The sequence below is a fragment of the Corythoichthys intestinalis genome, chromosome 16 (genome assembly GCF_030265065.1).
Source record: "Corythoichthys intestinalis isolate RoL2023-P3 chromosome 16, ASM3026506v1, whole genome shotgun sequence".
NCBI classification, from domain to species: Eukaryota; Metazoa; Chordata; class Actinopteri; order Syngnathiformes; family Syngnathidae; genus Corythoichthys; species Corythoichthys intestinalis.
The window spans coordinates 38,361,398-38,374,054 of record NC_080410.1 but is presented as its reverse complement, the minus strand read 5'-3'; the positions used below and the strand labels follow the sequence as shown (position 1 = coordinate 38,374,054).

The following is a 12,657-nucleotide window of genomic DNA, read 5'->3' as shown; positions in this document are numbered from 1 at the left end:
CATTGTCGCTGACAGAAAGGTTGTTGATGGCTAGAAATCCAAGCAGTTTTTGAATGCGACACAGGCAAAACTGCACAAAGCTGCATATGACCGAGAACTTTCTAGCTACTCCTCCCACCCTTCCTTCCTACTGCAACTCCGCCAGATGACATAAAAAAATATTGTAATAGCCCCGAATGGGGAAATATGGGTGATGACTTTCCCACTTTATTCTGGCAACAATGGAAAATAATAAACAAATTAACAGCGGCAACATGCGACTGCTAACTTCGCTCTCTTGCCGTTATCCCTCCCTCCCTCGCTTGCTTGCTTCCCGCAACGTCACCACTCTGTCTCTGTCACACATCTGATGGCCCCTTCAAGGGCCCGCACACTTACGGACATTGCAGTATTTATTAGGCCTGCACGATATTGGAACAAACTATTGCTGTGATTTTTTGGGGGGTTTGGGATATATTGCGATATTATATTGCGATATTAAAAAAATGTATATATATTTTTTTTAAAAGAAATTTTTACTAGATGGCTTGAATAGCTGTTTGGAAAGACTTTGGATGACTCATCTTGACCACAGTGTACAGTATTCCATCGTTTTTCACGGTTAATACGGACCAGAACACGTCGCGACAAGTGAAAAACCGCAAAGTAGCGCATAACACCCCCCCCCCCCATTTTTTTTGTGTGTGTGTGTGTGTGTGTGTGTGTGTGTGTGTGTGTGTGTGTGTGTGTGCTCAATGTATTTATCCAGATCTAGCACTGGAAAGAGATACATATAAGACATGTTTTTTCTCACTTTTTCCTCCAAAGTATGATTACAAAAAAATATATACATATATATATATTTTAATAAATGCTTTTAAAGCACTTCAAATGTAATAATTATGATCAGTTTTAAACATAACTGTCCCACTGAATCATTTTTAAACAAGAATAAAGTACTGTAGTAGAAAAATGCTTGGCTTTATTAAATGTTTCTGTTTACCTAACATGGCTGTGACTCTTGGAGTGACATGTAGAAATTACAAACTCCTCATAATCACTTCTGCCGTTTATTTTATGTGTCTCGAATGTCTCCACATTCTCCCCCCACAGACACACACATTCATTACAGCCCGCGCTTCCTTCAGAAACTTTAACAAGCTAAACGATGATTGACAGATTGCTGCCCGGCTTCGCAGTGACTGAGAGCTGGGAAAGGGGTTGAGAGAGACTGTGTGAGCGAATGAAGTAGTACAAAGGTTTGTGGATTGGGGGAAAAAAAACAACACTATCGCACGTCCTTGCGATGGGACTATAGCGCATGCGCACATCGCGATGGCGATTTTTAAATGATATATCGTTCAGGCTTAGTGTTTATATAAATGCGACATTAGATAATTTCTCGCGGCACACCTGACGATCTCTCACGGCACACTAGTGTGCTGCGGCACACCGGTTGAAAAACATTGATATAATGAATTTAAAACTAAATTAAAATACCAGAGCTCAGCCTCAAACCGTAATAAAAAAATAAATGAGGATCTAAGTACAACTAAAGAACAATTGTCTAACAAGCAAAGCAATAGTCCGCTACCTTAAATCCTATAAAATGCTATCGTTTATTGACAAAGCCCTTAACAAATCCTTCAACCGCATATTTCCACAAACAAATTCTAAATATACTTTTGAACTAAAATCACGAATGCATTGATTAGAAGCTTTTTTTCTAATCGAATTACTCGAGTTAATCGATTAATCATTGCAACACTAATTCAGACATGTCAAAATGTTTTTTTCTATCAGGATCCCAGTGTTATACAACTGACTCAGGACCTCGCCAAAAAGTTGGGACTAAAAATTCGCAAGGCTTACGTTAGAACTAAGGTAAGCTGTACCTGCCTGGCCTCCCAGCAGACACTATTAATCAATATTGTTATCATTATTGTAATGAAAATGTAAATTCCCAAAGGCTAAACTAAATGTGGAAAACTCCACACTTTTTTCTTTTTGCAGCCGGCCTTGAATATTTTACGTGGATCATGTCATCAGGATGCCGCTTGTGAAAAGGTAACACGCTGCACCATCCTAAAATCAAGTCCATCTTTCCAGCAAATGTATAAATTCATGGACTTTTGAATTTACATTTAACCAGGTTTCACAAAATGCATCTTCAGTTGAAGAAATAGAAACAGAAATCGGTAAGCAGTCAGCATTCAACATTTTACGCTTGTTCTAAGGAAAAAGATTTAGTATTCAGGAATATTTCAATATACGTATGTATGCATGCATCCAGTGTAATAAAATTTCCTTATGTGTTCATAAGTGCCTCTGGACAGCAGTGTTTTGGGTCCTACCCCAGTCCATGTTCTGCCAATGAATGACACAGCGGTAAATGAAGTTCCGCTCTGTAGCAGTATGCCACCAAGGCCTCTGTCAGAGCCTCCGGGCTTTGAGTCACTATCCCTCCCCGTGTCGACGCCCTCTTCTGGCTGCCTCATGACAACACCTTTCATGAACGGTTGCCAAACCGGTAAGCCACAATCACTGCTCGAGACCAGCCAAGACCTGGAGGGAGACATCATTGGTAACGACTTAGATGACCTGCTGGACCAGGCCAGACCAAAACCCGACATGGTTTGTGTGTCTGAATGATTCCATTTGCCTCCCATATAGTTTTGCTAGTGACTTATTTGTCTTATTTGTCCTGTTAGGTCCTATCGACAATGAAGGGCCCTATTGCTTTGCCACCCAGTATGCCCTCGACTGCCTCCATGTCGAGTCCATTCCTCATGCCGTCTCCCATCAACCCCTTCTTATCCAGCACCCAGCAGTGCACTGTCAATCTCCCACCGCTGTATAACCAATTTGGATCCAGTGCCTATTTCGGGATGGGCACTTTTGACACCGTACCCCAGCCCCTGAACAGCCTTGATAACCTCCGCATATCAGAATTCAACACAGGTATAATAACTCGGCTTTCTTTTTGCACCGTATATGCCTGGATGCCAACCTGGACAACAGTGTTGTTTTTGGCAGTCCTTTTAGTTTTCGTCTTAGATAGTTGTAGTCATTATTTCGTCATTTCAAAATGTGTTAGTCTTCTAGGTTTAGTTGATGAAATTTCATACATATTTCATCCAGTTTTAGGTGACAATTACTCAAAATGTTTTAGTCCAAAATTAAAGGTTTCCAACAATTTTGAATGAACATAGACCAGCACATATTGTAGCGTCTACAAGGACATCGCCAACTTCGTGATGATAATACATACTTAGAAGGAAACGCAATACATTATTTTCAATTAAACCCGCCTAGAAGCCATGACCTATGAACTAAAAAAAAAAAAGTTGTCAGAGCGTTTAAGAGGATGCTCGCCATGCTAAAGTTGATGCTTATTCTAACGAAGACTGCTATGCTAAAGCTACGAGTTTCATTTACGATGTGATGATCACTCAGCACAGACCTCTAAAGGCTAAAGCAACATTGCATATTCTCTCTTTCCAAGATAAAACAAATCTTGCCATGTGTTTCCAAGCAAGCAAGATGGAGTGCGGCCTAGCTTGAAACACATCCTAAACTCCGGTGAGGAGAGTGAAGGAGAGGTGCAGCACATCTCACGAGTGACACGGCCCAAACACTGCTGTGATGCAAGCTGACATACTCCACGTACAATATGAAAATGTCACACTAACTCACGCATTTCGAACATATGACAGAATCTGTCGCATTTTCGTCTCGTCAGACGAAAACTGGCATTCGTCTCGTTCTAGTCTCCGAAGCCATGTTTTCAGCCCGTTATCGTTATGAAAAAAAATTTTCGTCCATGAAATATTTTCGTTATTGTCATTGTGTCGAAAGCAGCACTGCTGGATAAGTCCTTTAAACATTTGAAAGTATAGGACGTATGCAGATCTTAACTCATTGGTCGACATCGACTGCGATAGACGTCCAATTCATTTGAACTGGGAGGAATGGCAGTGAATGAGCAGCTGTTGCGCTAACAATTCAAATGGATTGTACCTCCACGAGTGGCATAAACTAATTTTAATTCACAGCAGAAAGATGAAAAGAGCCACATGATTGGACGTCTCTCCTGTTTAATGGCACTGAAAGTTAAAGTAATGAAATTGATTTTACCACAGTTGTTAAGTTCTTCAAAAAATATCAACCTTTTTAAAAACTAGATACAAAAATAGGCTTACATTGGAATGAATTTGCAATATTTGTGAATATTTCATGCTCATTTATGTGATACATCAAAAATAGGATTTTGAAATATCCAAACTAACATGGTCATATTTAGAGAAAGTCTTAAATTTGACTATGCGCTTGTCTTAAAATGTCTTTAAAAGTCTGAGTCGCTTTCCTTCAACCTCCTGTTATGTTTCAGATTAAATTGCCTTAAACATGAGGAAAATTGTCAAAAAAATGGAAAGGATAACATTAAAACATGAACAAGAAATATGATTAAACAACTTCAGCTCTCGTTAGTAGATGAACATCATTTTTGGGCCTGAAAAAGGAAACCTAAAAGGAGGAAACCCTTCGATATACAGTGGGGCAAATAAGTATTTAGTCAACCACTAATTGTGCAAATTGAAATATATAATTTATGCATTTTAAAAAATCGCATGTTTACTATTGACAGCATGCGATTAGTCGCGATTTTGAAAAATTAATCGCTTGACAGCACGATTATTATTACAATATTTTAATAAGGTAGGTCATGACATAAAGAGGGCTGGTCTGTGGCACAAAACTTTTTGTTTTAATTGTATCTTCAATAAATGTCCATTCTTTTGTCAAACACACTTAGTAATTGAGGTTAAGTTTGATGTTCAGTGCTTCATTTTTTTAATATGATTCAATATTATCTAAATAATGGCTGCGAGAAAAGTATTAATTTTCAGTTGAAATGGCATTAAAAAAGGTCTTAAAAGTCTTGAATTTAGATTTATCAATCCTGGGGGAACCCTGCATTAGTAAACCTCAACCATGAGAGACAGAAAGTGGGAAAAAGCCAGAAAATCACATTGTTTGATTTTGAAAGAATTTATTTTCAAATCATGGTGGAAAATAAGTTTTTGGTCAATACCAAAAGTTCACCTCAATACTTTGTTATGTACCCTTTGTTGGCAATAACGGAGGCAAAACGTTTTCTGTAACTCTTCACAAGCTATTCACACACTGTTGCTGTTTTTTGGCCTATTCCTCCATGCAGATCTCCTCTAGAGCAGTGATGTTTTGGGGCTGTTGTTGGGCAACATGGACTTTCAACTCCCTCCACAGATTTTCTATGGGGTTGGGATCTGGAGACTGGCTAGGCCACTCCAGAACCTTGAAATGCTTCTTACGAAGCCACACCTTTGTAGCCCTGGCTGTATGTTTGGAATCATTGTCATGGTGAAAGACCCAGCCACGTCTCATCTTCAATGCCCTTGCTGATGGAAGGAGATTTTCACTCAGTCTCTCGATACATGGCCCATTCATTCTTTCCTTTACACAAATCAGTCGTCCTGGTCCCTTTGCAGAAAAACAGCCCCATAGCATGATGTTCCACCCCCATGCTTCACATTGGGTATGGTGTTCTCCACATGCAATTCAGTATTCTTTTTCCTCCAAATACGAGAACCTGTGTTTCTACCAAAAAGTTCTATTTTGGTTTCATCTGACCATAACACATTCTCCCAGTCCTCTTCTGGATCATCCAAATGCTCTCTAGCGAGCCGCAGATGGGCCTGGACGTGTACTGGCTTCAGCAGGGGGACACGTCTGGCAGTGCAGGATTTGAGTCACTGGCGTCGCATTGTGTTACTGATGGTAGCCTTTGTTACTGTGGTCCCAGTTCTCTGTAGGTCATTCACTAGGTCCCCCCGTGTGGTTTGGGGATTTTTGCTCACCGTTCTTGTTATCATTTTGACGCCACGGGGTGAGATCTTGCATGGAGCCCCAGATCGAGGGAAATTATTAGTGATCTTGTATGTCTTCCATTTTCTAATAATTGCTCCCACAGTTGATTTCTTTACACCAAGCATTTTACCTATTGCAGATTCAGTCTTCCCAGCCTGGTGCAGGTCTACAATTTTGTCTCTGGTGTCCTTCAACAGCTCTTTGGTCTTGGCCATAGTGGAGTTTGGAGTGTGACTGACTGAGGTTGTGGACAGGTGTCTTTTATACCGATAATGAGTTAAAACAGGTGCCGTTAGTACAGGTAACGAGTGGAGCCTCGTTAGACATCGTTAGAAGAAGTTAGACCTCTTTGACAGCCAGAAATCTTGTTTGTTTTTAGGTGACCAAATACTTATTTTCCACTCTAATTTGGAAATAAATTCTTCAAAAATCAAACAATTTGATTTTTTTTTCTTCACATTCTCTCTCATGGTTGTGGTTTACCCATGTTGACAATTACTGGCGTCTCTAATCTTTTCAAGTAGGAGAACTTGCACAACTGGTGGTTTACTGAATACGTATTTGCCCCACTATAATATTGGGAGTTGTATACTAGTATATGTTGTGCTATTACGCTACTAACAAATGTCACGCTTCATTTTCAGATTATTCCTCACATTCATTCCTACCACAGGTAATTGTTATCCGTAACTCAAATGACGACGAAACTGCAGACATTTTCACTTTTTCTAATGTTGTTTTGCATCCAGCTGAACAACAGTGAAACCCCGATGGGAATGGCTGTGGGTATGCCTGAGGTGAAGGGCGCTCCTGTTGTTTCAACCAAGAACCCTTTAGCCGAAACTCATGAATTCAAACAGGCGTGTTCACTCTGCTACACCAAAACAGGTGAGTTTAGTGTTCTTGTATTGCTTTGAGAGGAAAAAGTGTACGTTAGCCATCTGATCTAGAACACGTTCTTTGCCTTCAGGAACTGGCGTGTTAGACTATACACTCCTCACCGATGAGCACAAATGTAAAAAGGATATTTTACTGGGTAGACGCAAGCAAACAGCTGATAAAAGATGGAAGCTCATTCGGCCCAGACCAACGAAAACACAATATGTTGGGCCTTATTATGTTTGCAAAGGTACAACAGCTCATACAGTGATCCCTCGTTTATCGCGGTTAATGGGGACCAGAACCCGCCGCAATAAGTGGAAAAATGGCGAAGTAGCCCCCTTCCCCAATTTTGTTTTATTTTTTTATTTGTGTGCTCAGTGGACTTGTTCAGAGTTACCATTGGAAAGAGATACATATACGACATGGTTTTTTCACTTTTTTTCCCCTCAAAGTAGAATTGAAAAAACGTATGTATTTATATATTTTAATAAATGGTTTTAAGCACTTCAAATGTAATAATTATGATAGTTTTCAACATGTTACTGTCCCACTGAATTTAAACAAAAAAAAGTAGACGCCCAATTCATTAAAAAAAAAGAAAAAAAAGAAAAATGCTTGTCTTTATTAAATGGTTCATTGAGTGAGTCCACTCATCTGCTCAAGCTGCTCACTTACACACAATGAGTTGCCACAGCTAGGCCTGTCACGATAACAAATTTTAATAGGCAATATATTGTCCCATAAATTATTGCCGATATGCGATATTATTCTGCTTTTTTAACCAATTTAACCACGACTATAGAGACAATACATCGTAATCAATCACCTATTCAAATGCAATACATTGTTATTAAATAAAACGCAAACTATAATAACAATTATAAATATTTTAAAAAACACATACAATGCATGTGCAACGCATGTTGTGTTAAAGCTAGTTAAGTGCAGAAATAGGTGAGAAACCCAATGCCATGTATGTTGTCTACCAATTTTAGCCCATTAAAAGTTAATTTGATCGAAAATGATGAAAATCTTGTCTTGCACAGTGCGCATATTAACAAACTTGAAGCCAAATTATCATTAAATTACATTATATTATCATTGCCAATCAGATTTACACTACACATACATAATGGGTGTCATTTTAAAACTATTCTTAGTTTAGAATCTGAAGTATGGGAGATTGCCTCCAGAAATCTGAACATGGACTGCTTTTATTTTGAAATGTTCACCGGAAGTACGTTTGCTAAGCCACTGACTGTAGGCTTTACACTCAGTAAAAAAAAACAAAAAGTGCACTTTGCTTTTCGTCATGAATGTCTTGTCAGTATTAGATTTTTTCCTCTTGTTCACATCGTTTGCCAATGCTGTAATCCAACGAGTTTTCCATGTTTGAAGTGTCCCCTTTTAACCGCAGTTTTGTATTGTGGAGAAGACTGCCAATGTTTTATAGCAGGCTAAAGTGATTAGTACATTGTATTTTTTTCCCATTAACCTCAATCTAGCAGTGCTAACGTTCTATATACATGTTTCCTTATTTCGTATGTCTGAACTTTAATTCTACAGCGTGTTGATGGCTGATAAACATCTGTGAAATCTACTCTCATATGCAGTCAACACAAACGTGTGCCGTGTGCACGCAAACACACGCACGCACCCACAAATGTATGCCCTCATGCGGCGATAAATCGTAGCCCGGAAAATTACCGCCCTCTTTTTTTAATTACCGTACGATAATTTGACTTTTTGCATATCGCAACAGGCTTAGCCACAGCAACTGTTAACAAGTTAAATGATGTTGACGCATGCGGTGCTTTGAAGGTTCGACTTCAAAATGCATCTGGCAAGATCAAACCTGAACTGTCTGTCAATCATCGTTAACTTTATTAAGCAACTCCAGTGCACTGCCTGACCAAGAAAAGCGGCAGGAGCGAGAGTGAGAGACTACGTGATCCGATCAGGACAGCTCTATAAAATACTGCATTTATTTTTTAATTGAAAAAAAAAATACGCGATGGATTGAGGGCACGTTTGAAGCGCGAAGTAGCGAGGGATCACTGTGTTGATTTTTTTTTCCCGAGTATTTGATATGTGAGAACACACTATCATTTTATTGCAAATACTTTCACTTTTTTTCCCAGAGGTGACTGTGGGAAAAGAATGTCTGTATCCTGGCCACTGCACGTTTGCATACTGCCAGGAGGAGATCGACGTTTGGTCGCTGGAGCGGATAGGCCTTTTGTCTCGAGAACTTCTCTTTGACCCTTTTGGACCAAGCTCCAAAATGAGGCTGACTGTAGCCAAAATCTTACAGGAGCACCCGGAGATCTTTGTGTTTCTGTGTGGAGTTAGTATACAGCTTTGTTGGTGTACAAACTACAGCGTTGTGATAGTCTTACCATCCCCAGTAGTGATTTGTCATGTTAAATGTGGCGAGGAAGGCCTATTTTTTTGGTGGGGAGTATCCGGGAACAGTCAGTAGTGCTTATTTGTCAGCGAAGATAAAAGATTAAAACAGCATGTTCTATTCTTCAGGTGTGTTTTGACCACAAGCCTAGAATAATCAGCAAAACCAACAAAGATAACCCGTCGCTTTGCTCTCATCCGGTAACGAAGCATGACTTTGAAAAACACAAGTAAGTAATAATTAAAGTTCACCCAGAAAGCAATCTGGAGCAAACAGATTTCTGCCATTGAGTCGCTCAACTTGTCCGCCAGGTGCCTTGTCCACATATTGAAGGAGAATACGGTCCGGTATTCCAAAATCCGAATGTTGAATCAACTCAGCCAGCTGGACCTGTGTCGACACGAAGTGCGGTACGGCTGCATGAGGGAAGATGAGTGCTTCTACGCTCACAGCCTAATTGAGCTAAAAGTCTGGATGTTACAGCATGAGTGCCGTAAGATTCCTGTTTTATTAATAAACTTTTTCAAAAAATTAACTTGCAGGTCAATGAGTAGAGTTGTACTGCCAAAATTATATGGAAGTAAAATGCACATATAGGAATTGATATTGACATATTTCTATTGTTTTCGCACAGGTATCAGTCATGAAAGTATTGTTCAAGAGGCCACAGCATTTTGGAATTCAAATTTGGCACAACAAGGTGCACAGGTAATTCAGTTTGTCATCATGACTGTTAGTGTTTATCCTGTTGGCTCATTGGCTGCCGCCGGGTATTGTTTACATGGACAAATTTCTTCAATCTAATCAGCGTTCGTATTCAAATTAGGGCTGTCAAATTTCACAGCTTAAAAATTAATTGATTGTAATTAATCGCAATTCAAACCATCTATAAAATATGCCATATTTTTCTGTAAATTATCGTTGGAATGGAAAGATAAGACACAAGACGGATATATACATTCAACATATTGTACATAAGTACTGTATTTGTTTATTATAACAATAAATCAAGATGGCATTAACATTCTGTTAAAGCGATCCATGGATAGAAAGACTTGTAGTTCTTAAAAGATAAATGTTAGTACAAGTTATAGAAATTTCATATTAAAACCCCTCTTAATGTTTTCGTTTTAGTAAAATTTGGAAAATTTTCAATCAAAAAATAAACTAGTAGCTCGCCATTGTTGATGTCAATAATTACACAATGCTCATTGTGCTTAAATCTATAAAATCAGTCGCACCAAAGCGCCAGCAGAGGGAGACAAAAAACAAGTTACAAGTAGACATGATACTGTGCTGTCATTTTAATCTGTTTGAGCGGGGCATGTGCGTTAATTGCGTCAAATATTTTAACGTGATTAATTTTTTAAAAATTAATTACTGCCCGTTAACGTGATAATTTTGACAGTCCTAATTCAAATTATTATTGGATGCACCATATGGACACTAAAATATTGATCCGATTAGGTCTTGCTTGTTCATGCATCAGAACATCAGTCAGAACAAATTGTTTTGACATGCGCAGATTGATGCTGCTAAGCGATGAAGCTAAGTGTTAAACAAGATTTATCGTCAATTTGCCTTTTTTTTTTTTTTTTACGCCAGCAAAATGTAAACATAGTTTATTTTTGAACCAAGTGTTCGCTAAAAATTTTCAGTTACAAACAAAAACTTAATGTTTGTATTTTGATGTTTTCTTCATGTTATTGTAGATGAATTAATAGGTCTAAAAGTAGTGATGCACGATAATACATTTTTTTAACCGATACCGATAATTTCCTCCTCATTCCTACCGATAACCGATAATGTCAAGCCGATAATTTTATTAAAAGATTTATGTAAAATTTTAAACAAAAGAAAATATTACTGTGCAAAAATATAATTTATTGCGCTTTTTTTTTTTCAACATAAAATATGAACAAGTCGTCAATTCCAACATCTAAATAATGACATTGTCTGACATTGTGTAATGGTAAACTTTTGGCAACAATTACTTACAGAGTAAATACCTAAGTTGCACAAAAATGCCTTTAAAATTAAGCCATTCCTAACATAACATTAATACACTGCAAAACACACTTCCTCAAAACTAGTCAGTTTTAAGTGTAAATCTATTGGAAATAAATTAAATTATCTGCCAGCGCTTCAGGTGTATTTCAGATTTCTTGGAAGAAAAATAGCTAGCTGAAAATAATCTTAACAGCCTTATTTTAAGCAATACATTATTATACTTAATCCTAAAAAAAACTTGGATGAAGAAAAGATTTTGAATATTTGTGGCTACAGAATATTATTGTTATTTCATTACAACAGGAATGTGCATATTTAAATTAATAAGTGTTAATAAGTGCCAATAAGTTTAGATTATCTACTGTGACTGTAATTGAGCAGACAAATAAGTTAAATTAATTTGAAAAGTGATTGCTAATGTTATATGCTTTGTTGCACACTGTAAAAATGATTAACTCAAAAGAGCGAGATGTCATGTACCCATTCTGCAGCGCTTTGTTTACATTTGCGGCACTCACGAGTCGCGACATTCGCTTTACAGCAGCTAAACTGATAAACGGCAGTACTATTTGGATGCAGTTGGAGCTCGCATCTCCGTGCGTGTTGTTTTGTGCCTGAGTTTTGTTAAGCCGAAAATAAAGGCAGCATTACAAAGTCATCTGACCACTCGTCATTTTACATACTGAATGCATTATTGACGGGTTGACTTCGTTTTCTCCATGTTTAAATTATCATCTAACCACTGTGCCGTCATGATAAGCTTGCTTACTGGACATCACTTTTCCGTAGTGGTGAAAATGTGATTGGCATGTTTTTCATGAAGAATGGTGGTCGTATAAACTGCATTATTTTTTTATCCAGGGCTTTGGCTCTCGGGTCATTTCGGTAAAAAAAAAAAAAAAATCGTGTCTCGTCTCGGCGGCGGCTACGTTCGTACCGGATAATCTTGCCGGTTTGCCGCGGCGTATTCGGGGCCTGGCTCTGCTCACACGCCGTGAGGGAACGCTCGAGAAACCGGGGTGTTCGCCGGAGGTCCTAAAGCCGGGGAACCGGGCTCTGCCCGCCCCACCGACGGCGAGGCGGCGGCGGCCTGCCGGACCGGCCAGAGCAGCGGGCTCCGTCGGAAGACGGCTACTTGCCGACTATCGGTCTCCAGTCGTGCCGGTGTTTAGCCTTAGATGCGAGTTTACCACCCGCCTTGGGCTGCTTTCCCAAACAACCCGACTCTGTATCGTCACAAGCCCCTATTAACTTAGTGTTTACAATAGCTTTAGCATTCCCGCTAGCAGCAGCAGCCTGGTATTCGTTCCAAAAATCTTTGTGATGCAGTTTTGAATGGATGCTGGGTTAGTGGTTTTGAATGAGGACGCTTTCTTTCGGCCTCGTGGAAGTTCTGCGGTATATGTTTCGCAAATGGCGAGAGCGTCGTTTTTTTAGTAACAGCCGCCATAATATTCAACTATTTCTTG

General features: G+C 39.0%; 1 protein-coding gene across 3 annotated transcripts in view; it reads left to right on the top strand.

Annotated features, from left to right (window-relative positions):
* zc3h7a (zinc finger CCCH-type containing 7A) overlaps positions 1-12,657 on the top strand; it is a 69,152-nt gene that overhangs the window by 42,143 nt on the left and 14,352 nt on the right. For all 3 annotated transcript variants that reach the window (XM_057861450.1, XM_057861452.1, XM_057861451.1), the window contains 12 exons: positions 1,783-1,863; positions 1,993-2,046; positions 2,132-2,177; positions 2,303-2,613; positions 2,691-2,940; positions 6,534-6,562; positions 6,639-6,777; positions 6,860-7,018; positions 8,913-9,118; positions 9,307-9,407; positions 9,490-9,671; positions 9,813-9,886. In XM_057861450.1, the coding sequence (XP_057717433.1) occupies positions 1,783-1,863; positions 1,993-2,046; positions 2,132-2,177; positions 2,303-2,613; positions 2,691-2,940; positions 6,534-6,562; positions 6,639-6,777; positions 6,860-7,018; positions 8,913-9,118; positions 9,307-9,407; positions 9,490-9,671; positions 9,813-9,886 (1,632 nt within the window). The remainder of the gene's footprint in view (positions 1-1,782; positions 1,864-1,992; positions 2,047-2,131; positions 2,178-2,302; positions 2,614-2,690; positions 2,941-6,533; positions 6,563-6,638; positions 6,778-6,859; positions 7,019-8,912; positions 9,119-9,306; positions 9,408-9,489; positions 9,672-9,812; positions 9,887-12,657) is intronic.